The sequence below is a fragment of the Haliaeetus leucocephalus genome, unplaced genomic scaffold (genome assembly GCF_000737465.1).
Source record: "Haliaeetus leucocephalus isolate CR32 unplaced genomic scaffold, Haliaeetus_leucocephalus-4.0 Scaffold176, whole genome shotgun sequence".
In the NCBI taxonomy this organism is placed as follows: domain Eukaryota; kingdom Metazoa; phylum Chordata; class Aves; order Accipitriformes; family Accipitridae; genus Haliaeetus; species Haliaeetus leucocephalus.
The window spans coordinates 1,412,414-1,438,117 of record NW_010972612.1 but is presented as its reverse complement, the minus strand read 5'-3'; the positions used below and the strand labels follow the sequence as shown (position 1 = coordinate 1,438,117).

At 48.7% G+C, this 25,704-nt stretch overlaps 2 protein-coding genes across 2 annotated transcripts in view; both read right to left on the bottom strand.

Annotated features, from left to right (window-relative positions):
• Positions 1 to 1,910: 1,910 nt before the first annotated feature.
• On the bottom strand, positions 1,911 to 4,809 carry LOC104829776 (chromosome unknown open reading frame, human C9orf24). The gene is made up of 6 exons (XM_010564230.1): positions 4,672 to 4,809; positions 3,333 to 3,477; positions 2,679 to 2,791; positions 2,488 to 2,563; positions 2,182 to 2,363; positions 1,911 to 2,000 (listed from the first exon to the last, which is right to left on the bottom strand). The coding sequence occupies exons 1-6, from the start codon at positions 4,807 to 4,809 to the stop codon at positions 1,911 to 1,913; spliced, it is 744 nt and encodes a 247-aa protein (XP_010562532.1).
• A 4,205-nt stretch (positions 4,810 to 9,014) lies between these two features.
• The window catches only part of FAM219A (family with sequence similarity 219, member A), a 45,779-nt gene continuing 29,089 nt past the window's right edge, over positions 9,015 to 25,704 (bottom strand). Inside the window, exons 3-6 of the mRNA XM_010564242.1 lie at positions 21,216 to 21,318; positions 16,988 to 17,068; positions 16,581 to 16,635; positions 9,015 to 15,378 (exon numbers count right to left, since the gene is read on the bottom strand). Coding sequence (XP_010562544.1) covers positions 15,220 to 15,378; positions 16,581 to 16,635; positions 16,988 to 17,068; positions 21,216 to 21,318 — 398 coding nt within the window. The 3' untranslated portion in view covers positions 9,015 to 15,219. The remainder of the gene's footprint in view (positions 15,379 to 16,580; positions 16,636 to 16,987; positions 17,069 to 21,215; positions 21,319 to 25,704) is intronic.

Here is a 25,704-nt window from a genome sequence, read left to right as displayed (position 1 = left end):
TTTTTTTTTTTTCTTGTCCCAAGCAGGGTTGGGGTGCTGCCCCACAGGAACGTGGAGCCCCGGGTGCCTCTGTGCTGGAGCATCCCTCCCGTGGGGACCGCAGCCTCGCGGGTTTGGGATCTGCAGCACATGCGGAAGGCGCCGGGTGGTGTTCCCCGCTGACAGCGGGCTCCCGGATCATAGTCAGAGAAAGGCATTTCATGCCTTCATTAGTTATGCGCTGCTTTCAAATCCCCCTCCTTATTTAGCCCGCGTCCCTGCTCGGTATCCCAGATGGATGGCAGCTCTTCCTAGATAACTTGGCAAAAGCAAGCACGTCCGAAGCAGCCCAGCGCAAAGCTGACAAACACGGGTATCAACAGCTGCTTCTATTTCTGGCTGTGTTACTACGCTCTGAGAGCTTTTCCTTGCATGCTTTCTTGCTCTCCAGCTTGCGGGCGGTGGCAGGGTACTAGCCCCTGAGGGCTGTTGAAGTGCCCACCAAGCCAGCAGTCGCAGAGGTTTCTCCCCCCTCCCCGGGAGCTTCCCCAGCCTGTCGGAAAGGGTCCGAGAGTAACAGTTGCCCAAGCCAGTTTTAATGAAAGCCCATCTTTGCTCTTCACCAGTGCCACGGAGCAGAGTAAGCCTCCGACATAAACTCAGGGTGGATGATGTAGCTGCCTCTCTGGACTCCTCCTGTCTTCTTGAAGTGGCTCGTGTCCCACCTAGGAGAGCAGATAAAGTTATCAGCCACAGGAGGACGAAACTCCAGTGAGGAAGAAGAGCAGAAAACCTCCTGGTTGCCAGCATTGCTTAGGAGCGAGCAGTGGACATGCAGCTGCCCCCATCCACTTTGGCGTGTGTCTTTGGACACTGAGGCCAAAGGGAAGCCCAGGCAGAAGAGTTGAAGCTCCCTGGCATTGCCATCGCAGCGAGCTGTTTCCAGCGGGTCTCCCATCCTGCAAACACCCACTCTCTCACACTGTCATTTTCCTAAAATCTTCATTCCCAGAGCCATGCCAGTTAGGAAAATCTGCCTGTTTCTCAGTGGAGAAGATCTTGAGAAACATCTCACGGAAGCTCAGGCATAAGGACATCTAGGGGGAACCCAGTGCTCCCCGTTTGTTCTCATTGTGGTTTGGTTTTAGTTTCTGAGCTCAGGAATTTAAACCCAATCACACATTTTCTGCAAAGCCTGATGCCTAATTTTGGCCTGCAGGGGGATTGATGCAGTAGCAGAGTGATGACTAAGCTGGTTGAACAGCCTCCCCTCTCCCCTTGCTGCTTCCCCAGGGCTGAAAAAAGCTGCCTCGGCAATGGAGACACCCTACAGGTAAACATGTGGGGATTAAAAGGTGCTGCTGGACCTGCAGTGGGTGAAGGACAGGGCTGATTACTGCATAACGAACAGCGTGACCAGAGAACAGGTTCTTGGATAAGAAGAGCAAACAATGACGAGAGAAAATACAAGAGCAGCACAAGAAACACTGATGTGGCCCCAAAATCTGGGAGATCCTAAGTTACGTGCAGCCAGGCTCCAGTGCCAGCAAGATTCCAGGTGCTGTACAATACCAAGGACTGCTGGATGAGATCAAGCATAGAAACACCTGACCTGGGAGTAAATTTGGCAACTGCTTCTCCACAGGTAGCAACAACACGCTCCACAGCCCAGCACCGCAAGGGTGTCCTGCCCTCCCTGGTCACATCCACTTAGCCTGCTGCATTGCTGCCTGCGTGGGCACTGTGATGGGATCCGCTACCCCTTAGAGTCTGCAGTCTGCACAATTGTCCCCTGAATAACCCTCTGAGGAATTCTGTATGAAACCCTAATGAAAAGAGAGCTAGTGGCTGGCTGGCACTAGGAAAAAATAATAGGCTTTTCGCCCAGGGCAACTGGCTCGAAGTGCTACCCTCACTGAATGTGTCTGCACCTAAGGCTCTTGTATGGGGAGGATGGCTGAGGGCGATGTGTAGATGTATGGAACATCGCTCTGGGGCTGTAACTGCAGCATGGTATACTCCTGCAAGAGACAGAGGAGGTAGGGTGAGCGGTGACCCCAAGGACAAGGGAGGTCATGTCTATCCCAACTCAACCCATCCCCATGCAAGGCAACCCATCCCACCCAACCTAAGGCAACCCATCCCACCCAACCTAAGGCAACCTATCCAATCCAATCCCATCCCATCCCATCCCAACCTTACAGCCCTCTCTCCTAGTGTGTGGAGATGTCTTCTGATGGCAGGACCCCCATCAACGTAGTAGTCCATCCCTCGCAGGCAGTAGTGGCGCCCAGAGCAGGGGCTGTAGTAGCCCTGGAAGGGTCCCCTCCCTGTCACACTGTACACGGGCAGCCTGTGCAGCATGTTGGTGATCACCTCCCGCTCTGCAAGTGGAGGGATGGTAGGGGTAAGGGCCAAGAGGACCAGCCAGGCCATCACCTGGATGGACGCCAGCATGCCACGGGCACAGCTACTGCTGGAGTACAGGGACAGGGTGAGGGTAGTTACCAAACTGATTGAGGCAGATGGGTTTTGGGGGGTACGGCACTGGTACACTGTGCAGGAAGGTCTCCATCCTTGTCACCTGCAAGGAGCAATGGCAGCCCTTGCAGGATTGCCACCCTTTTGCTGCAGAGTCTGAGGTGCCAGTGGCAGCTGTGGTGGCTCACGTTTGGGGCGAGCGGGGGGCTAGACTCTACCTTGGGCAGGAGGGGAAGGTAAGAGGAGTGCTTATTCCAGGCTGCGCTGTTGTAGGGACCTGTTCTCCAGGTGACATATTTGTCCTCATTGACAAAAACCGGGTTGTACTTCTCTGCAACACAAAAGCGACAGGCAGGGGTGTCCAGTGCTTCTGGGGACATGGGGGGACAGCCAGAGAGTAATGACTGTTCCCCCTCTCCCCGAAATGCAATGTCACAGGGCCAGGGGACATGTCAGAGGAGCTGCTCCTGGGGTCCTTGTTAAGAGTGTGTGGTGGAGCTGACACCCACCACTGCCTGCTTGCTGGTCACTCATCCCTGCCCACACAGCCTTGGTCCCTGGGGGCTATGGGGCTATGCCAGCAGGGTGTCCCCCAGGCAGCACCTGCCACCAGGGGTTATTTAGGGGCCACGGGGGGAGAGAACCCTGGGGACCGGCGGGCATCCCTGGAACAGAGACAGTCTCAGTGCAGGGATGGGGATGGGTGGCCACAGCAAAGTGCAGATGCTGACGGAGGGTCCCTTTGCCACTGGGGGGGGATGCAGGATGCAAAAGGGGGGACGAACAGAGCTGCTGCCAGCACCCTCAGCCCCCCAACCCCGTGGGGATGTGCCTCGTGTGACACAGGGGGACAGCTGGGACCTCGGCAGTACCTTCGAACCTGGCCAGCCAGTACTTCTCAGGCCAATAGGCAGCGGGGTCGATGGTGTTCCTGTAGTGCTCCTGCATTGCCGCCTTAATCAGCTGCTCACGCTGACCTTGGCTCACCGGATTTTGCACGCGGGGCATCGTTAATCCCTGCAGACAGTGGGGAGTGAGGAGAGACACCCAGGCCTTGCGGCAGCGTCTGCTGTCACGGCCATTGGGGCACCTGGTGAAGCCGATTACCGGGCAGGGTCTAACGCTGGAGACACAGCTGGAGATCTGAGCACCAAACTGTCCTTCACAGTGTGGGGGCATGGGGGTCATAGCAGCACCGTGATCCTCCCCCTCCCCTCCCCAAACTTCCTGCTCACCCAAACACAGGGGACGGAGCATGGCTGGGCATCGCTGGCTCCTCTCCCCCTGCACCCAGCGTGTCCATAGGCGTCCGTGCACTTTGCAGGGTGGGACAAGGGGTGGGTGCACTGGGACTGCCAGGTATGGGCCCAGCAGAGGTTGGGAAAGGAGTTACAGGACCAAAACAATGTTCTACAGCTGGCAAAGCCCAAGAAGGCTGGGGTCGTGTGGGGCAGATGGGTGCCTTGGTTGCGTGAGCTATTTCTGTCCCTGCACAGTGGGGATATCCCTCTCCATGCCCTCTGCTGGCTCCCTCATTATAATGCACATGCTAATGAGGCTGCAAGAGATGAGTCAGTTTGCAGCATGCTTTGCATCAGAGCCTGCATGCTTGTTAGCCCGTGTGGGGAAAGCTGCATGTGCCACAGATGCCCCCCACAGTAAGGCCACAACTCAGGGATCCCTCCTCCTCCAGGACCAGGGCTGGGAGGGTTTATTCAGTGCTCAGATCTCCCCCGAACCTTCGCATAGTCCCCCAGGCACGGAAGGCCCCTCAGTCGGAACTGAGCTGAGCCTGCAGTCTAGGTGTTGGAGCAGCTCTCAGAGCCACCTGATCTGCCTCCCCATTGCCACTGTATCACACAGAAGCCCTGAGCCCTGACACTGCCTCAGTTTCCCCCTCCTCAGCAGATCCTGCCCCCTGTGCACTCTGAAACCTACTGATGGACAGGGCTGACATGAGAGCTTGTGCTGGTGACTGCCAGCCCTGAGAACCCAAAGCCACTGCAGGGTGCAGCTCCAGGGGACAAGAAGCCAACAAGAACAGGCCATAGGGTGTCAAACACTTTCCTAACCAGGGAGCATGACCCCCCCCATTAGACACATGCAGTGAGGCACACCGTGAGTCCCCATCCCACACCCCTGCCCGGCACCGAGCATGCACAGCAGGGTAGGGGTAGAAACCCTGAGGTCTCCCTCTCCCCCAGCATTTACCTGCGTAACAAACTTGTTTTCTTTCCAGAGCTCCTGTGGAGCCTGCTCATGGATGGTCTTTTTGACAGAGCATGGCGGGCGGTAGGAGTCGGTGTAAGTGCTGATGGGGGTCTTGTGTTTCTTGGAGAAGAGGAACATGGTGCAGCAGCCCACTGGGACAGGAGTGCTTGGAGTCTTAGAGGGTCCTGGGTATGCCCCACTGGATGAGCAGTGCTATGTAGGGCTGGGGGCTTGCAGCCCATGCAGGAGGGAGAATGGGGCTAGTGCCACTGCTCTGCCAGCTCAGGGTGGTCCTTATGTGATCAGTGATGTCATAGTGCGGGAGCAGGCAGATTTGGTAGCTTTCTGTCAGTCTCATAGGTACACCCTGGTTCTAGCCTAGGGCACAGCAATTGCTGCCCACATCCCTCAGTGGACTGCACCCTCCTGGCTTTGTCCTGGCCCCAGGCTTCCTCCCCTCCTGCAGGCAATTACCTTAACAACGGTAGGAAACAGTTTCAGCTGGTCCTAGTCAAGATAATTTTATTTTGGGAGGTGCAGAAGCAGTGACTGTGGCTTTTCCAGCCCCTCTCTCCCATATTTCTTTGGAAATCCTGCAGCAACCCAGCTGCACGCACAGAGCACCACACCAGTGCAGCTAATGCCTGGGGCACAGCACCAGGCACCACTGTCCCAGCCTGCTGGGGTAGTCAGGGGAATTACCACCTGCTCTGTCTCCCCTTTTCAGTTAAAAAGCTGGGTTTAGGTGATCCTGTGTGGCTTGTTTGTTCTTTTGTCCTGAGTGATGGGCTCTGCAGTCAGAGTGAGCAGTCCCTGTGCATCTCAGTGCAGAGAGGCAGCTGGGTTATGCCAGGGAGGGATTTGCATGACCTGGGTTTGCTTTTCCCCAAGCTGGAGAGTTGGGCAGAAAACCCTACCCCTGCAAAACCCCACGCTGGCCTGGTTTGTCACACAGCACCAACTCAGAGCCCTGCTCGGCTCCTGGCTCTGGCCCCTCTGCCGCCACGTTTTTGGAGACAACCAGTGAAGACCAATGTCCATCTTGGCAGGGTGGATGCCAACCCGCCGCCTCCATTTGCTGCGGGTGACGGTGGGGCTGGGCAGCCTGGGGCACCCAAATGCCTCCAGGCAAACGTGATTAATGTGCTGTTAAGAGATGAAATGAAGAAAACAAGCTGCTGTTGATTTTCACACCCCACTGGTCTCTGTTGAGCCAGGCTTAGGCTCTCCATCAGCTCCATCCCCTTGTGGGAGGCTGGGAGGGAGGGGTGGACATGGGGGTGCCTACCCCCTTGCCCCCAGCTCTGTGGCCTTGGAGCACCCCAGGGCACAGATCTGGGGAGCACTGCTCTGCAGAGAGGTGGAGTCCAAGCCTCTTGGTTGGGGGGGACTAATCCTGCACTGGACCGGCTGCCAGCATGAGCCACTGGCACCCCCTGATTTCAGTATCCATGACTGCTGGGGACTCAGAGGAGATGGTGCTGTTTGTACACTTTCACCCCAGTTCACCACAATGAGAAAGGCTGGCAGGCTGGTTTTCATATGTATGCTTTTTAATATCATTAATTCTGTTACACTACACACAACCAGTAACAATGATAAATACTGCAATGGAAATGTTAAAAAAAATATTATACATGTTTCATGTTTTTGAAAAAAAAAAACAAACCCCCACATTTTTAAATAAATTAATGCATCAAACTGATGGTAGAAAAAAGAAAACCCAAAACAAATCACAACACAACTGATCTGTTTAAGGCAATACTCTACGCAGACGGGAACATAAGTACAACAGTGTGCTACATGTTCTGAATGGGAAAAAAAAGAAAGAAAGGAAAATCCATACAAGATGCAGACTGATGCTTTGGGAGTAAAAAAAACTCCCCAAACCAGATAATAAAACCAATGGCCAAGTTAAGTGCAGCATTAATACACTCTGCATGTCAAATGATTAGCAGGTTCCTAACATGGACTAAGGTCAAGCTACAACAAATTTATCTTCCTAATTAAAAGGTTATTCAGGTCAAACCCTACATTTAACTCTACTTTGCATTTGGCTGTTTCAGCTATGTTTCACTATATGCAAGGACAGCTGGAAATTCATCTCTTGCTCTTGAGATTAATGCAAAGGTTGGGAGTTCTCTCCTCCTGAAAGATATTTCCATTAAATACATCCAAAAAGGATCTTGCTTTTGGTGGTCCTGAAATGCCTCCTGCTACCCCCTCCCTGGGGTGCCAGGCACCACATGTGAAAAGGAGACCTGGGAAGCATTTGCTTGGGTTGAGTTTTTTCCAAGCTGAGGACATGAAATGGAAGTGCAGATCTGATCCAGACTTGGAGGAGTGCTGTTTTCCTGTCTGCCAGAAATGTCTATCTGGAACCTGATGAAAACACTTTGCCAGCGTGGGAGAAACCCAGCTTGTATCCAGGCTCTGGATACAGCCACATTTGCTATTAAGGTTGGTGTGAAGCTCCATACCTGCCTGGACAGCCAGTGAACCCCAATTATTAATGCAGCCCAGAACTTGGCCACTGGAAGGTGGACAATAATCACAATGCCAAAAAAAAAATCCCCCTCTCCCTCAAAAAAGAAAAGAAAAGGGACAGTAGCCACTTTCTGCCAGCTTCTCCCAGTGGATCCCCATCAGCTGCCATCTATGCAAGATCAGCAGCGCCATATCTCATCAGCATTGACCCAGTACATTCCCAGTAAGGTGCATGTCTGCAAGGTGCTGCCAGGGAGCAAAGAAGCTTCTTGGGACATGGTCAGAGCCTCCTGTACTGCCCTGCTAGAGTGTGTGCGGAGAAAGCTATGATACACGAGGAAAGAAGCCCAAGCAGAGTTACTAGACTTGTGATGGCCAACAACTGTCCAGGCTGTCTTGGGACTGGGTGGGAGAGGGGGATGCAGAACTGGGCTGAGAGTCACTTTGGTGCAACTGCCTCTGATGCTCATCACTAGTGCATGGGGAAGAAAGGCGATGGCTGCTTTGAGAACAGAGGAGTGGAAGGAGGATAAGTGCAATATAACAAGGCTTGCAATTCTAGGACTAATCACTGGACATGGATACTGAAGATTACCTGTGACAACTAGCTATCCTTCTACTGTCGCTGCTCCTTCCTCCACCTCCTGGTCCGATTCTTCTTCAGTTTGGGAAGCCGTGGCTGTGTGGCATGATGGCCAGCGCTGACTCTCCCACCCCAGTCCCCCCACAGCGCACAGGGTAACTCAGCTACAGGGTATACAATGAGGTCTGGAAGTTGCCATGTTAGGCACAGACGAGCTCTGCATGCAAATAGTGCCTACTTCGGACCCTTCAGAAAGCTATTTAACGGTGGCTCATTTCCTTTATTAAACTGAAGGTTCAATAACCACTGTGGAAGGAGTAAAAATGGTTAAAAATGTGCAAAAAGTGTGTGTGTGTGTGTAACTTTCTGAATTTTCTCCCCTGCAAAGACTTCATCCTCTGCAAGAGTCTTTCTCCCTGCAGAACTACAGCCCTACCAGCGTGTCTTACAGTGCCCTGCCCCAGCACAGCAAGAGCATGGCCGGCAGGCATCCCACCCACGCCTCTGCTGCAGGTCTCCAGCCCGCACCAGAAGCACCTGGGCTGGCAGGTCTGGGACCTGGCGCTTGGGTCCCAGGCCTCCCGCAGCCCTGAGACCAGGAGGGTGAAGGTGGCCGGCTTGGCTTGCTGGATCACACAAAGTTTTTACACTAGACTGGTGAACCCTGAGCCCCACAGATCTTCAGGCAGGTGAAAAGAAACCCCAGCCTGCTCTCTGGCTCACCCACCAGCACGTTTGTTGGATCTCCTGCTGGTCAGATGTTTGCCTTGGGTTTGTCTCAGGACAGAGGCAGCTACTAGCTGAACACAGCTGCCACGGCAGCTTTTCTGTGCAAAGAAACTGAGCAAAGAAATCTGTGAGCTGGGGATGGAGATGAAGGTGATAAAAACCAGAAGTGCTGTTGTGAAGACAGCTTGTCCAAGTTTTCCAGCTCTTGCCATGCATCTGTATTACATCTCCCAACAATCTTTGCATCTCCCAAATCATGCAGGCTTGAGGAAGGTGGGTAACAAATGGAGTCACAGCTTTTTTGGGGTGCAGAAGCAAGAAGGCAGCCTGGGTGGAGAGCAGTGCTTTCCAGTGAGCTCACCTGGAGCAGCTGGATGGGCTACTAAGGGAGAAATGCTGCTCTGGGAGAATAGAACTATCAGCAGGTAATGGGACTTAGCATGGCCTTTTGGTGGCCTTTTCTTTTCCTGGTGCCTACTGTGCTGGTTTTCAGTGACACGTCTGAGATGGTCACATTTTAATGAGGCTTTTTTTGTACCTTCCACTCCCTGATGTCACCATTTGTTACTATGGAAATGGCTCCACAGACCAGGCACAACCACTGAGGTGGGCTCCTAGGAGCAAATGCATCTTTTGCTGGGGCAGCTTTTTAGAGAAAGAGAAACGCTCAGAGCCACCACCAGCAGTAGATGGGTCTGGGAAGCAATAGGAAGAGCTGCTCTCCACAGGCACCAGGGAAATCTGCAACCTGTCCTGCCAGTGTCTGTGCTGCTCTGTGACATGGCTTGCTTGCTGCACAGCTGCATGGGCCATACTGCTCGCTCCATGTAATCTCAATTAGTCCCCAGCCTTGCCTCCCCAGCAAGCTGTCAAAGCAGTGCTTAGCCAGGTAGCATTTAGCTGCTGTGATCCTGGGATTGCCACCAGTGTCAAGGGGGGTAAAGAAGGGGATGTAGTAATTTTTTGGTAGCAATGCAGCAGATCAGCTGCATAATACAGGGAGTTAAAATACAGATGCCAGCCCCTGTGAGAAACCTGCATTAATCTTCTGTAGGTAATCCCAGGTCACAACCGCTTCCTCTATGCTAAATTAATGGCCCTTCTGCTTCAGGGCTTGTGTGGCTCTGTAACAAAGGTGGGTTTGGCTGATGAGATGTGGTTCAAGGTGTGGAGCAATTCCTCTCGCTGGAAGGCCTTGAAAGGAAGTGACAAGGATGCAATGTTCTCCTAGAGGTGAGAAGCACCTCAAAATGAAGACCTTCCCATGCCTTCCCCTTAGGCTCAACCTAGCCCAGCTTGCCCTGTGGCACTGCCCAGCTATGCAGATATTTCTTTCGAACACACAGCCTGTGCTTGTTGAGCCAAGCAGCAGCCAGGTGACAAAGCCTACTTCATTCTAGGTAAGAGTGGCCATACCCCATGTGAGCGTGAATGGAGAATGGAAAAGTAAAGGAAGAGACCAGGCAAAACTGCCAGTTTATACCCTCAGATGATTACATGGATGCTAAAAGAAAGAGCATGAAACTGCCATGGGAATATCACAAATGAACCCTTCAGTGGTCTCTTCCCTCCCATCAGCACTCGCTATCCCAGTTGCACAATTAAGGAAGTTCCTTAATTCTACTAGCAGGGGATGGTGCTGTTAGGCCACCAAATCTTCTTACATGTTCCCTGTGGCAGCATGCAGATTGAGAAGCCAATTGTACAAGAACCAGCTGCCAAATAACTGGGAAAGACATCCTTGCCAAACATCTTCCCCAAAAGCTTTTTAATCTCTCTACTAACTTCTACCCTGCAGCCTTATGGCACATGCAAGCAACATCAGAACCTGGTTAACAGAGGGAAAGCAGAGTAGTACTTTGAAAATATGCATAAAATTTCTATGGCATGTTTTTTGTGTCTTGCTTGCAGAGCTATCCTATCAATGGTGCCTGTCACACACTTGGCAAAATCCATGTAGGGTGGTGGTAGCATCTTGGGAAGGCAGGTTCCTCCCCTGTGCTGCAGAAGGGAATGGGCATCAAGAGGGGATGTGACTTGCCTGAGGTTAGAGCAAATATGTACCATGTGCCAATGGTAGCAAGGGACCCCAGATCTCATTTCTGTGCTCTAACAGCCCAGCAGACTCTCCGCAGTAGTATTTGGCTGTGATGCCAGCTCAGGGACATGGTGTTTCTGGTATGTGCATCTGAAAGCAAGCTTTGCTCCCTGCTGGTATCAGCACTGCACTGAGATGGATTAACTCAGACAACTGGGATCTGCCCTAGGCCAAAACAGCACTTGGCAACCTTTCTAGTTACTGCTTGTTTTCCTTTTCCTGTCATTCCATCTGGTGCCCAGCTGGGTCCTTCCTTTCTTCAAAAGCATCTTCATGTTTCTGTTGAGTCACATACAGGGCACTGTACTTTTCAAGTCTCCTGCATGCCGCTGTACAGCTTGCAGGCCAGCCTGAGGACAGACTGCACAGAGAGGAAAGGATTCTGCTCGGGATCGCAGACCAATGTGTCAGCCAGCACACAGCTGAGCAGAGCAGGTGCCTCCTTTTGGGAAAGGAGCTAGAGAGACAAACCAGAAGCAGCTGGGTCCATCCTGTCTATGGGGGAGCATCCTGAAGTCCCTTTCAAAGTCCATGGAGCAGGCTTGGTTGCCTGCTTTTGCAGTTGCAAGGTATCTGCAGGCAAGACAGCCAGAACAGCGTAACACACCCAATGGCCAAGAGTACATGTTGGGGCTAGACACACAGCAACATCAGATATGATCCAGTGGCTCTTCCAAGGTTGGCTTCAAGATATATCTGATAAGACATCAAATGAGCCTTCGGGATCATTGCCTGGACATCAGCCTCCTTTTGGCCAAAGCTTATTTACAACCACCAGAAAAACAGACTAGACCATGCTATCTAAAGACCTTCCTCAACACTAGGAGGATGTTCGTCCTCACACAGACATCTGGAAATGGAGAGTTTGCAGACCGGAGGGACAGAGTTGAGTGCTGAGACCCTGGAGTTCAAAGCCAGCTCACATTAAAGGACAAAGTTAACACCTGATAAAAGGAAAGGACTTCCTTAAACTCAGGTAATTTGGTGACTGAAATTACATAAAATTCTTACAAAAAGCCTGCCTGGCTTTAGGAGGCATCAAATGCAAATTCCTTTGTGGAGGCACCAGCATCAATATCCTTAAGTCCTATTTGCATGGTAATTTAGATGGACAGCGATGCAGCCTTTCATACTCCATGGTGCTCCTCCCCTTGCTATTCTGTAAAACTTTGGGCTGAAATGGGGCCTGAGAAGACCATCTGGTTTGGTGCAAAGACTGGAACAAGGAACGATTTGCTTTCTTGCATGCAGTCTGCATTTAGGAGAGTGCCCAGCAGCTCTGCAGATTTTAGGGCTTTATAATGCTGCAACAGAGGGTCAGGATCCATGCTCTTTGCTTTTGCCTTCTCCCGGCCATGGAGGCAGAGACTGGTCTAAGGAGAGCAGTGCCGTAACAGCCGTGTATCTATACACCTTCCCAGGAAGTCGCCACAGTGTTAACATCCAACAAGGGCACAAAGAAAACCTTCTGGCTGAAGCAAAGGTCTGAACACGAGACCAGACAGGGGGGGCCAGCCCAATCTGTGGTTTATACATACTGATGGGCTGTCCACCATATTCCATAACAAGCCAACAAGCCTGCCACATAGTCATAACCTGCTTAAGGGGCTGCAGTTCAGAAGGGTTAGTGTTCAATTTCCATGATAGCCACATGTGCATTGCCTTAATCCATTCAGCCTTCCTGATAATGACCCTACACAGATAACTACTTTTCCCCACCCTTTCTACTTTATTCCCCTAACAAAATATATGAACACAAAGCATAGAGAGGAGAAGCCAAAAAATTGCCATTTTATGGTCCTGTACTGTCATGCCAAACCAGCTATTTGTGCAACAAACTCCTTCCGTGCACAGGGAAAAACACTTGGCTTGTGCTTCGGTCTATATTTGGAGGAAGCACTGGGTGTAACATTTAAATTAATCTCTCTCCCTCCCTCAAGGGTTATGCTAGAAGCAGATGCACACCACACAATGCAAAGGGCTGAGGGCAGTTGCAGGGTTGAAGAATGCCTCTGGGCACATGGCATGCAAAACCCAGCAATAGGGGCAATAAAAGGACTTGGTTGTGGTGCCATGGGGCAGTGGTTATCAGGGAAGGTCTGTCCTTCAGAGGGGAGGCATTAACCCTGGGAGATACAGTGTCAGCAAGCCTCATTCTGTCCTAGACCAAACATGATGGCAGCATGACAGAGACCTGTGGGACCTGCAGTCCTTCACAGCTGACCCACGTAAACAGATGACTTGTTGCTCTAGCAGGCACACTGAGATGCTCTGAGCTCCTGAGCAAGGGCTGTGGGAAAGGCTGAACTTGTCCAGCCCAGCTGGAAGGCACAGAGGCTGACCCAGGAGGATAAATGTGATGAAGGCGTTGCATGGTACCAATGCTGAACTGCAAAGTCCCTCTTTAGAATAGTGAAGATTTAAAGAGACGCACTCATGTCCTATAGGATTTGGTTTGACCATGGTGTTTCTGTTAGGTTTTGACTATATTCCCCATTTAAAAAAAAGACTCCTTAAGGAATGTTTTTTCCCTTTTATCTTTTTTCTCTACACAGTGTTGTTAGAGCTCTTCCCTAACCTCCAGACAACTTGCTAACCTCAACCTGAGCTAGCAATGGAGAGGAAAGCAGGCACACAAATGAAGAAGTGTAGAATTGGAGAACTGATGCTTTGTGCTTCTTTAGAAATATTTTGGAAATATTCCCCCTCAGCATGATCAGGTGGTGAGAAAGGGAGAGGAATCCACTTGAGGAACACTCCTCCTAGAGGAGCTGGCAAGTTAACCAGCACTTCTGCATGAGGAGGCAAGGATGCTCAGCAAACAGCACCACTCAGTCCTCTTTCTACGGCCTGGAGCCAAGGTGGCAGCACACTGTTTTAGGGGCGGCGGGGCAGGGGGCAAACATAGCTTTAACAGTTGTCAATACCAGCAAGTGCATAATAAAGCCCATGAATCTTGTGTGCCTGCTCTTTTGCTCACGTTGTAGATGGTATTGTGCTTTGCACTGCACAGAGTGAAACCCCAGGATGTTAAATAAATCTCCTCCTAATCATGAAGAGGACTTCTTAAAGACTCAGCTTACTTCATGCAGATTTCACATGGGGGATCTGTCTGTCAGCATGGAGCTCAGGCTCTGCCTTGTGCCTCAGGAATTCTGATGGGAAGCTCAGAACTGCCCTCTCTTTTTCTCTTCCCCAGGCTATAAAGCAAGTGATGACCTAAGGCAGGTGGTCGTTTCCTCCTGGCAGGGCAGGAAAACACACTGTTGTGCCTGTGGCAAAAGATTTCAACACCAAGAAAAATGCCAGCCCATCTCTCACCTAAGCCCCAGATATGCTGAAGCCAGCAGTGTAAGACAGGCCAGGGAGAGGACACGTTTCCTAATTCCAGAAATGATTTTGTATTCAAAACGATCTGCTGGTGAACTGGCAATTCAGTCTAGTGACCTAATGTAACATCAGGTTTCCTGACTATTCCAGCACCAAATAAACACAATTGCTCTTGACATGGGACAGCTCTAACACAGACCAAGCCTGTTTCACAAGTGGACAGGGATGGGATAAAGAGTAGTTTCCTCTCATGTTTTTTTTTCAGCTGAAGCTGTTCATAATCCTGCTGTTGGTGAAAACTCCCCTAAAGTCTGACGCCACCACACAAGAAGCCTTCAGCGTTAACAAATCTCTCCCACAGGCACCAAGAGACACAGTGTCAAGAGAACATCAACAGCGGAGCACTGTAAAAACATGCTTCCTTCAACTAGCTTTTCCAGCACTGACCTTCAGACTGTACAGCTCTAGTCCTGTCTCATGTAGGACTAATTTTTTCTTAGTTAAACAAAGTTAAGAATTTTGGAAGCAGATGGGTCTCATGGGAATTAAGTATAGGCTGAAGTCAGTATATGTGACTGGACTGAACTCAGGAGTATGGTATTCTTGGGCAAGGACTGAATCCCTGAAGAGCATGGCTGGCCTGCAGATTGACTCTGATGTGTTTGGTGATAATTTGATGTGGAACTAAGGGTGGATGGCACTGGATATGTGACACGACAGCTCTAGCTAGTACTGACTCACAGTGAAATGTCACCTATTTGTCCTCTTCACAAGTGAATGAATTGTGTCATGCTAGTCCTGGCTAGCCTTGCCATAAGAAAGGATGCCCTGCTCCGTTCCCATTCCTGTGCCCCAGTTACAGTATCATTTTGGTTATGCAAAACAGCTTTAGTGAATGAATTAAGAACTGACCTCCTCTCACTGGTAAAACCCCCTGACACCTCAGACTCACCCCTGATCTCCCAGATGGACTGGTTTTGGTGGGCAGGATTGCCTTCAGCCCGCTCTGACCCTTCCCATTCTGGAAGACACCTTACAAAACATCCCCAGTGCCTACACAAACCAAGGAGGTATCTCTGGACCCCCCTGCATTCACTCTCCAGACCAGTCAGTTCTGCCAGGCACTGCCTGGCACTTTGAGCAATTTCTATTTTGTTTAACCATAGTTCAAAATAACTTATCAACCAATCATAAAATGAATTTTTTGGTTTCTCCTGGCTCCATGAACACAAAGAGGTGCACGTCCTACCATAGGAGGAAGCAATGGCTGTTAAGTTTTACAGTTATAGTGGAAAGCACTGATCACAGCCTGCCGGCCTCACTACTGGATGTGACAGGCGGTGGAGGAGGTGGCTTGGCAACACATGCAGGTAGGGTTGACCGATTTAGGGGGGATTAGGTCGAGGTCCTCGTCATCTGGGATCTCATCTAACCGGTACCCATCCTTTAGCAGCTGGATGTTCAAGTCTTGGTTGATCTGCTACAGACAAAGAGACAAACAGTCAAACACCTGAGACTTCTTACTTCTGATGGTCAGAAGATGAAGGAGGTCCCTTATTCTGGAATGTATTTCCCCACCATCAGCAGCTGCCCCACCAATGTAAGAGTCCCAGTTTTTGACCACAGGTGAGGGCTGCCTTCTGTTCCAGCTTCTTCCAGAACAGGAGTATCTAGAGTGAGATATTCCAGAGTAGCAAGTTGATACACTATTTTATTCTGGAATAATCTTTCCATGAAGACAAGCCCTCATTTAAAGTAATGTAATAATAATGTAAATAAACCAATTGGCAGTCAGGCAGTCTCTCCTTTCAGTCTGGGGCACTCTATAGTAGTTGAAAGGTGGTAAAGCCTCTTGGCTTTTTGTAATCTCAGATTCAAGTGCTGTCTAATCAGATCTGGGTGAACAACACTTCATCAGGGCCCAGACATGGGCCCATTTGATCTGGTTCCTGCTCTTGGCCTTTTCTCTGTGTTTCAGATGTATTTTGCCCAAGGAATTGATACAAGGGGTAAGAGCTCCCAGCAGCTTGTGTGTAGAATGGCTCCTCAGCACCCTGGATGTAAAATCAGATCCTGCAGAAGCAGTAGCCAGAGGCTGAGCAAGTAATTCAGGGGAGAGTTTGGGAATATATTCAGAAGCAATGCAGAGGGATTAAAAAGCCTGAGCTTCCTGCCTTTTCTCTTTGAAAGGGCAAGGGTTCATATCTGCAAGTCCTCCCTGAAATTTCTGCCTGCTTCAAGTAAACATGCACTAGGTGACCCTGACCGCCCCAAGAACTGGAAATCACAGCACACCCTCAGATCCTTTATTTGTGTCCTTGGCAAGCATACAGTTGCAGAGCTGGCGTGACAGAGAAGTTGACGCTTTTCCACCACATGGGCCAACACTGCAGGACTAAGCAGAACTAGAAAAAGCTTGAGTGAAGCCAAAGGTAGCTGTGAAAACAGGCGACGGGCAGATCTCTGTGCCATGGCAGCGCAGGGATGGAGCCAACTGGATCACCACGGAAGAAAGAAACATGGCACAGTTTCTGCTATGGCCCCTTGCAGACTCACAGAGTCTACACCACTGGTAAATCTGTTGTGTAGCCAGTTCTGGCAGTACAAGGCCACTCTAAGCTGTTTCTGGCTGCTCTGCTATTAGCATTCATGTCAAGGATGGCAGGATAGAGTACAACTCACCTCAGCTGATGAGTATCCGGAGGAGGAATATCTGGACATGTCAAAGTCATCATCACTGCAGGGAAGGACAAGATATAGCAAAGAAGGAAACAGTTAGAGAGACTTGTATTCCCTGGTTAGCTCTATCTTTCTTGTGCCGTGAGGCACAGAGAAGTTACATCAAGGGAGCCTGGAGAGCAACTTTCATCTGTGACCCTCAGGTCTTTCCAGCACAGTACTTGTTACTCATGTGGCTTCCTACTTGTTTACACACACAGACCTGTTACGGCATATGCCAACGGGCACAGCAAGGAACAGTGTGAGAGCCTGCAAGAGCGGTTTCAGTAGGAGTTAGCTTCAGTGCTGCACTCTGGCATGAAAACTCGCTTGCACAGTAATGTATATCATCTTATTAATACTTAGCGTACCTGTCCGTATCCAGGGCTACCAGTGGCTTTTCATCTGGACTCTGGTCTAACGACGAATAGCCCTTATTGGGAACGACGAGCCTGAAATAATTAAATTTTGTCCGTTAACAACACGGTAAAGCTCAGTACCACACATAGTTTAGGGCAAAGCTATATGATAGTTAGGTTTTCCCTGTTTCACTTCCCTGCAAGCACTCCCTTATTGGTGAAGGCATTTAAATGGGTGCAATTCAGAGGGAGTGAGCTGTGTCTCTGCGTAGCTTAGAGCAGTTTCACAGGGATGAACGCTGGACATGCCTTGGGAACATGCTCCTCCCTGGAATAAAAAATCTTGGGACACTCTGCGCTTCATTCCAGTGAACCTGTTTGGCTAACGCTGCTTGTTGTATCAGATTGTTCATTTTTGTGTTGCTTTTTTTTCCTAGGAATGAGTACACAACACTAGCAATAAGTAAATAGGAGAAGGAGGCTAGGAGAAGGCAGAGGCTCAGTGCTCCTACTATTCTACGATCGGAAATCAGGGGTGTGGTCTTTCTGCCTCAGTCCCTACCCAGCCCCCCAACACAACACGTCTGAGGTCTCAGTCCTAAATTCAGTACTATGAGAAATATGAGCTGGTGGGTGCAGCCTAAGAGCCCAGTCAGACTAGTACTTTTAAAATCCCATTATTTCATAATGACTTTCACTTCATCAAGTGTTACAAAGGCTGATGATGACTTTGCACCTTTAAGTGCTTGAGAGAGTTTGTGAAATGGAATATAGGTTTCAGAGCTTCTAGGGTAAGGAAAAAGCATTAATACAATGAGATCTAGTTCACAACAGAGTTTTTTCATCCAGAAAACTCCACAGAGACTTTGGTTCATATTTAAAACAAGATTAACCAAACCGAACAAATGCAGTAAGATTCTAAGTTCAGCAGGTGGGAACTGTAAGAGTGATGAAAATCCAAGTTGTTCAGTGGGTTAACTCAGGTTTTCTCCCAAATGAAGAACTGGTCTTTAACAACACACAATGATGCACAAGGATGCTTCACTAAGAGTTTGGGAAATACAAATCTAAAGATGATAATCCATCTCATCCATGCTCCAACTGCTCTCTAACTACCTGAAACACTTTTCTGCTTCTGCTTAGAAAATTTCAGGAAGCCATTATAATTTTAGCAATACAAAGGCCTGCCTGGCACTGAAGATAGGCAGGCTCAGGGAGAGTAAAATATTTCAAATGTTAACACAAACCAGATATATACGTTCATGACTACTTGTATTTTCTTACTGGGCTCATTGAAATGCAACATTAAAGAAGTAAATTTTAAAACTGATGCAGAATTTCCAACCTGCTGAACCAGAGGACTGGAGAAAATGGGATCCACTTGCAAAATTCAATACCCCTTCTCATAGGACTGGGACAGTCCTTCTGCTCCTGAAGCATGTAGGAAGGAAGTCAAGAAGCAAAGATGTCTGGAACTGAAGCTGTGATCTGGCAGCAGCAGCCCGCCCATACAGATATCAGAAGTACTGACTTCCATTCTCGCTCTCCAGTTTTCAAGTCACTGCTCCACATATACTCACTGTCAGTTGTTACTATATCATGAGTGAACAAAGCACTATCTGGGGATCTAGGAGAAGAACCTTTGTGGTGCTATTTACTTGATTAAAAAAAAAAAAATCACTACATCTTTTTCTTCAGAATCTCTTTTCTCTTAATAACACAGAACTTCAATTTTTCTGCAACAGATGAAAATTGTGACAATGTCTCTGCCCCTGATCTAAGTCTTTCCCTCACATCCTGATTGTCCTTATTTTCACTTTCCACCATCCTCAGAATAAAGCCTGGTAGCAGTCATAGCTGCTTTCATCTGCAGCTGTCCCAGTAGGAGCTTCTTGGTGTTTTTGCTCACTTAACATGAAATACATTATGATACAAATCCAAATTTAGGTTATCCTCAGAGTGTACTGCAATATCTGGCTGTGCCCAAGTAGTGCGGAAGGTGTTGTGGGCTCTGCCTGTGTTCATAGCAAGTGTTCCAGTATCACCCCAACCTTGTTCACATTTTAGTTGCTCTTAGGGAGACTGAGCATGTTAAGGATCCAGATCCTTTCACCTCTAAGGCTGGCTGTGCCCCTGCCCCAAGAGAAGACCGAATGGTGAAGACAATCTGGTACTGGAGGCTGGATGTCAGAAATTCATACAGATAATAAAGAACAGGGCAAGGAGGAGGAGTTGGAGTAGAGACTAGGAGAGGCAATGTGGTTTGCCTGAACAAAGAAAACATATTTGATGAGAATAGCAGAACTGTTAAAAAGGGGGAAATGGCTTTAGCTTATTCTCCTCCTGCAGAGACAGAGGAAGCCAACAGTTCAGATTTAAACCATAACCTGGACGTTCTGCAGCGTATCCCACTGGAGTATCTCCCATTGTATTGCAACCGTTACACTGTGAAAAGATGCTGCTTGAACAAGCTTGTGGCATTTCTGCCTTCCTGGGGTTGCCAGGTCTGTGGCAAGACAGACCAAACCATTCTGAGGTATCACTAGGGCTGTGCTCATGGTGCAGCTTGGTTCCCAGAAAGCCAAGGGAGCAGGAGGATGAAGGGACTTGGGTCAGTGAGACCCACCTCCCAGCCATATGGGAACAATGGAGCTTGACTACATCTGCTACTAAAGCAATAGCTGCAAACCTCTGCTTTGCAGATCCCAAGGGATGCTTCCAAAAGCTGTGTGAAAAGTAACCAAGAAAAGCAAGTCTACTGCTGACAGGCTATGTTTGGCTGCGGAGGGGTCCACATATCCTCTGAATAGCGCTCAGATGTCCACAAATGGAATAAAACTGAGCTGGCTGTTCAAAAGCTTTTGTCAATAGGTGTCACTGCTCTGCTCTTCCCCATTCAAATCACTCTTCTTTCCACCAGCAGCTCTCCAAGCACAAGTCACTAATTTTATAGGTAGGCACCTGTACTTATGCTATCTTCTCTCCCTTACCATCCTTCTCTGCTAGTTTCAGTGTTTCTAAATCTCTCAAGCAGCAAATCTGCTACCATTCCTCTTGGGAAGCTAACATGCAGCCTATTGGGAAAAGAAACCAAGTCTTTCCAGCTTGTATTTGCAAGACAGGGAGGAACAGTGGGCATGGAAAACCCAGCTGAAAGCATTTGCTAAATTTCTTGTTGCCTCAAAGGCCCTGGCTCCTTTATATGGTCTCAACAATCAAACACAGAGCAGGGAGCAATGCAGTGTATTCCACCAACATTGCAGGACCATACAAATAAAACTTGACAAAGTCTTGGCATGATTTATGACTATTTTGGGTTTGGGGAATTAATGTGAACAAGGAACCTCATCTGTTGGATGTGCCGCATACAGAGAGGCTCTGACCTGCAGCTCCTGTTCTACTTAATATATGGTAATCCATGCAACTTTCTCATTCATCAGTAAACACCCAGCATTCACACAGATTCTTCTGTCATTTTAAGTGAGGTCTTCCACTAAAAACTGCCACCTTTCTAGTAACATGCAAAGTGTGCAGTCCCCTGGGCCCATGGGGTTTCTTGCCTCCTGAATACAGGTAAGTAATACATTGGTGTACTGAAGCTTGCATGGGAAAAATAGAAATATTCTAAAAGAACGTATTCAGCTAGGAACATCTTTGTTTACAGTGATTTGTAGCACAGTCTTGATACTGTCATACAGAGATGGGCCAGAGCAGCTCCAGCAAAGTATGACCATGCTGTTCAAAGTGCAGAGAGGGTGTATAGCAAAGCACACACAAGCCTTCATTAAGTCAATCAGTATGAGGAAGGGGTCATCATCAAAAAGGAGCCGGGGAACTACTGCAATAAAAGCAGTTAAAGCAGAACTAAGCTCTAAACCAGTTTGCATTACATGAAGCAGCACCGTACCTCTCCAGCTGGCAGGATTATGTGTTACATGAGGCTACCCAGAACATGCAAGACAGCTGTAGCAAACCCCTGATTTCGACCAGGCTGGGCTGCCTCTGCCTCCTGCAGGCTGCACTGTCACTGGTCCTGGGGTCAGCTGTCCCTGCGTCTCCCCAGGGGATGGGATGCAACACAGCACAGAGCATTTGGGCCTGCCACCTCTGGGAAGGGCCATCACTGCTCTGGCAGCATGTTTGGCAGTAGGCAAATGGCAATGAATGTTGTCCTTGCCCATCCTAAGGCCATTAGGAATTGCAGCTTAGAGCACGGCTGAGTGCTTTTCCAGTCCCTTACCTTGTTCGTGCCATCACGTTGTTCTTCTTGGGCTGCTGATTAACTGGGCTTCCCATGTTGCCGTTCTTCAGGGAGCCCTTCCGAGCCAGCTCCCTCTGCTTCTCTGCATATGGGATACAAAGGGGAAAAGCAAAATTAAGGCAACAGCCTGGCTGGCCACTACACAGCTGCAGAAACACAGATTTGATAGCGGCAAAAGGTGTAGCAGAGTTAATAGCAAAGGACATGAGCTCTCCATCTCCCAAGGCGGGACACTGCAAAGGCTGGATGAACTGTGTCCCATTGCATCCAAGGTCACCAGGGCCTAAACCTAAAGTACCTTGACTCACGGCAGCTTGTTGACAATGCCACACTAAGATGGTCACAGAGCTTCTGGATGAGACCCAGCTGAGGCAGAGAAAGAGCACAGACCTTGCCTCTACTTGCACCTGACTGCTGCATGGACCCTAAGACTGTGCCAAGCAAGGGAATCTATCCTTCTACCTCTCCTCCTCCTATTGAGGTTGATGCTGAGGGGCCCAGTGGGGATAGAACAGTGTCTCCATCAAAGCAGCACCATCATTTAGTGTTAGTCCAGCCTAGTTTGACACCAGGCTTGAGTTATTACTATTTTCCTAGACGGCAACTCACCAGACTAACATACCCTACAGCAGAAAGTGTTGCTGCCTGCCCTGCTTCTCCTCCTAGCAATCTGTGATGTCCCCCATGTGTTTTTCTCTTTTATCTCGCATTGATTCTTGGGACTTTGCTTTCTTTGTTTAAAAAAAAGTGAACCATTTTGCAGCTGTATTTTTAAACAGCATATTGTTTGCTTAGATTTTCAGTGTGTTCTACTCAGTGCTGAAATGTACCTTAAAACACAGACAGTATGTCAAGCTTTCTTTATGTATTCAGTGCAAAAGGGGATTTAAATTAGCTTTTCCTTTAGGAAAGACTATTTCTTTTAATAACTTCCCACCACAGGATCACAACTAGAATTCAAGTCCTAAACCTAAGCCTTCTGCCAGTATGCAATATCTGTGCTGTATTAACATGGCCCTGCCTCCAGTAGGGATAGGAGCCCACAGGTGATGGGTTTTCATATAAACTGGTATTCAATTTTCTGATTCAAAGTCCTTCCTTGTTTCTTGTGGGAAATCAGTTGGGTTGAGTTAGCAATTAGCTGCAAAAGTTGAGCTAACTGCCTCAATCTCATCCTGCAATGCCAGACAAGGCTTGCAGGGAAAAGCCGAGCATGGGGCCGGTCAGGCAGGAAAGGGCCTGGTTAAAAATGTTGTCCAGAGTGTGAGAACTATTGGGAACTACTTTTGTGGCTTGCCTGAATAACAGGGGTTTACCAGAGTGCTTGCTGGGGAACCTGAATAGTGAATTCATTTTGCTTCTGCTTCCCCTGCAGTATGTGAAATGTGCTGATACATTTTTTCTCTGGCAGATTTTATACCCCTTGGAGAGAAAAGCACCTTTTCCCACTTGTCATAGAAAAGCAGCGTGCCTACCAGGGTGTGCAAATGCAAGGTGGGCCAACTCTGTCCCTTCCACACAGGTAAGAGCAGGGAGACACATGCCCAAGGCTGCCTTTTTGAGGGACAAATAAGCAGCAGAGGTGCTTAGATAGCGTGATAATGAGCATGGCTGAGGAGGCTGCAGAGAAGGGTACATACTCGTACAAACCATGCCCAGCCCTGTTCCTGCTGACAGAGGAGGTGAATAAATGCTCATTGAACTTGGCAGGAAAAGGATCAGATTAATAACCTCTCTGGCATGAGCAACAAAGACACTGATACAGGATCGAAGTCAAAACCTTAAATCAGGGTAATTCCTCAGGACTGGAACTTGCAAATGCATTGGTTATCTCTGTCTCCAGAATAAAAGGCTGGTATTTTGCAGGCCACATGAATTTTGCTATTCAGAAACAGAAGGATAAAGTGGGGTTTTATGGAGGCAAACGTTTACAACCCTAAATACAACCCAACTTCCACCCATGTACATCAGAAGCTCAGCACTGACTACAAATACACAGCGCTGAGACAAGCTGCCAATGCTTTAAGAGGCTGTATAATTCACAAAAGGCACCTGACTCGAAAACAAGCTTACAGGTTTCACTTTCTGTCAAGGCAGCTAAGGCCTGCCTGAGCCTTTTAAATGGACCATTGCTCTCTGCTTTCTATCGATTGCTTGGTACAAGCACTAATGGTCTTCTCCAACTCAGATTACTCATTCAGTTGATGAATCTGGACTTAGCTGCTACGTGTCTTCTTCCTGCAGTAGGTCTCTCCATGACGATTTCTATGCTATTACTGAGTCCTATTGCAACGTGTTGGTCTGAATGATACAAGACTTCCTATTTAACCACTTCTTTCACTTATTTAGTGGCTTGGAGCAAACAACCCCAATGCAACGTAAGTGCAGTAGGAACATCCATGCCTGTGTCCCCAGCCAAATTTCTTAGGCATGAATCAACAGTTCATCTCCCTCCTGGATGCTATGAATGCTGGGACACTGGTGGCCAAAATGTGATGGCTTCCACGGGGAATGGGGGGCCTACTCAGCCTTGGTGTATTAGGACAAGCTCCTGGAAGCTGGTGGAGAAGTGCATGAGTCACATCAGGCTTTGAGGCAAGGAAACCTAGTATTTGAGCCTTACAAGTATGAACTACTGCTACTTCCACCATCACCCAAGGGAGCTTTGGGGTGCCAATCTCTTGCAGTAATCCTGGGCTATAAATTCCAGCTTCGCACACCAACCATCAGGTCAATCAGAACTGGGGAAGGAGGTTTTCAGTGCCTGCTTTCTGCATAAGTGCTTCCTCCTGGTGTAGCAGGTAGAGTTTGTGAATCCCAGTTCCAGGTAGTAAGCTCTTTGCCTGGCTTCTAGCTCATTTGGTTTTTGCCCCCAGATGTTTGTTTGAAGGCCAGGTTCCCAAACTCTAAGTAACTGAGTCCTTTTTAGGAATATGACTGATTTAGGCACTTCTGAAGATGTTACTTTCAGGGTCCAACACTTTAACAAAAGTCTGTAATTTCGCAAATTAAAGTAGTTCTCTCAGAATCTGCGATCAGACATGTAACCAGCACAGTAAAGACAAGGTGAGAGAAGGAAGCACAGCCTAGCCTTGATAAGTAAATGGCATTTTTCTTTAAAGTCTGCCCCATATTGGCTGATGCTATACCCACATGAGCATGAATCCTAAGATCATAACTTTCCACTGACCGAGCTGTGCTAACTTTTGTGTGAAACCTGACAACTATGCACCTGGGCAATTCTCAAGGAATGAAAAGCTAAGATGCTCTTTCTTTCTGAGTCATCCCACACTTTCCAATACGGTAGTCAAGTATTCCCCATTGGACTTAGATGAGACCTGTGTTTGCATGTCTCCCCCAGCCTCAAGGCCACTGCTTAGCTTGAGACATTGAGGGCATGGTCCTACCAGAAGGCATAGGCATAGCTTGTCCGCAGCACCTGGCTGTTTCTGGTGCTGGCTATGAAAAGGGTTTCCATGTCTGTGACTGCCTGTATTGCCTGCAGCATTCCAGTATGTGCAGTGAACTTCCAGGAAGGCAGTGCAGCTTGATGGAAAATAGATGCTGACCCTACAAACTGCCTAATTCTGGGCAACTCTTGGGCACCGGAAGAATGAGGAAGGGTTAATAGGTACTCCTGCCAAATACAGAGAAAATGGGACATACAGGAACAAACAAAAAAGCAGAAAACTGTGATTTTCAGGCACTGGTTATTTCGTGTATGGTGAGTTTGCTGTTGAATGATCAAAGAAAAGCTAATGCAGCAGAGATACAAGGTGAAGGACAGAGACTTGGAGATGGGGAAGCCAGAATGAAACAAGGCTGCTCCCCAGCTATTTCACAGAAATCACTAATTACTGGCAGGAGCAGTATAACAGCAAAGCTCCAACAATGTTCTTTACATGGCATTTGTAAGTATTTGAAATAAGTTGTTTAGCTTTCATTTCACTTGGCTGTTCTACATTTTACTGTATTACCTAGTGAAATACTCACATGCATGGTTTGTCATCCCCCTTCCCATGAAACCATTATGGGTGACTGAGCACACTGTGAGCACAGGTGTGATGGCTTGCAGAGCCAACAGGCAATCATTAGCAATACCAACAGGGCTGGTACAGTTGCGGGAGAGACAGCTATAACAAAATCCAGGTTCCTGCTAGCTTTTCACTAGTTTTCCAGACAGACGCTTCCTTGAAGAAGCACGATAGAGCAGAGGAGGTTGGGAGGGCATGAAGCAGCCTGCATGTGCCTTTGATATTAAGAAGCATGCTCACTTAGGAGTCTGCAGATCCTATCTGATCATTAGCAAGGTTGCTGTGTTGGGTAATGTATGGGGTTTGCATGGCAAGTTTTGGTAGCAGGGGAGGCTACAAGGATGGTTTCTGTGAAAAGCTGCTAGCAGCTTCCCCTACGTCTGACACAGCCAGTGCAGCTGCCTCCAAGACAGACCTGCTGCTGGCCAAGGCTG

Bases quoted from the DNA above. Each gene is read 5' to 3' on its own strand.
- LOC104829776 (XM_010564230.1), bottom strand. From the start codon at position 4,809: ATGTTCCTCTTCTCCAAGAAACACAAGACCCCCATCAGCACTTACACC. The intron at 3,478-4,671 runs GTAAATGCTGGG...CACTGTCTGCAG, and splicing joins AAAACAAGTTTGTTACGCAG to GGATTAACGATGCCCCGCGT. The intron at 2,001-2,181 runs GTAAGGTTGGGA...TGTCTCTTGCAG, and splicing joins ACACACTAGGAGAGAGGGCT to GAGTATACCATGCTGCAGTT.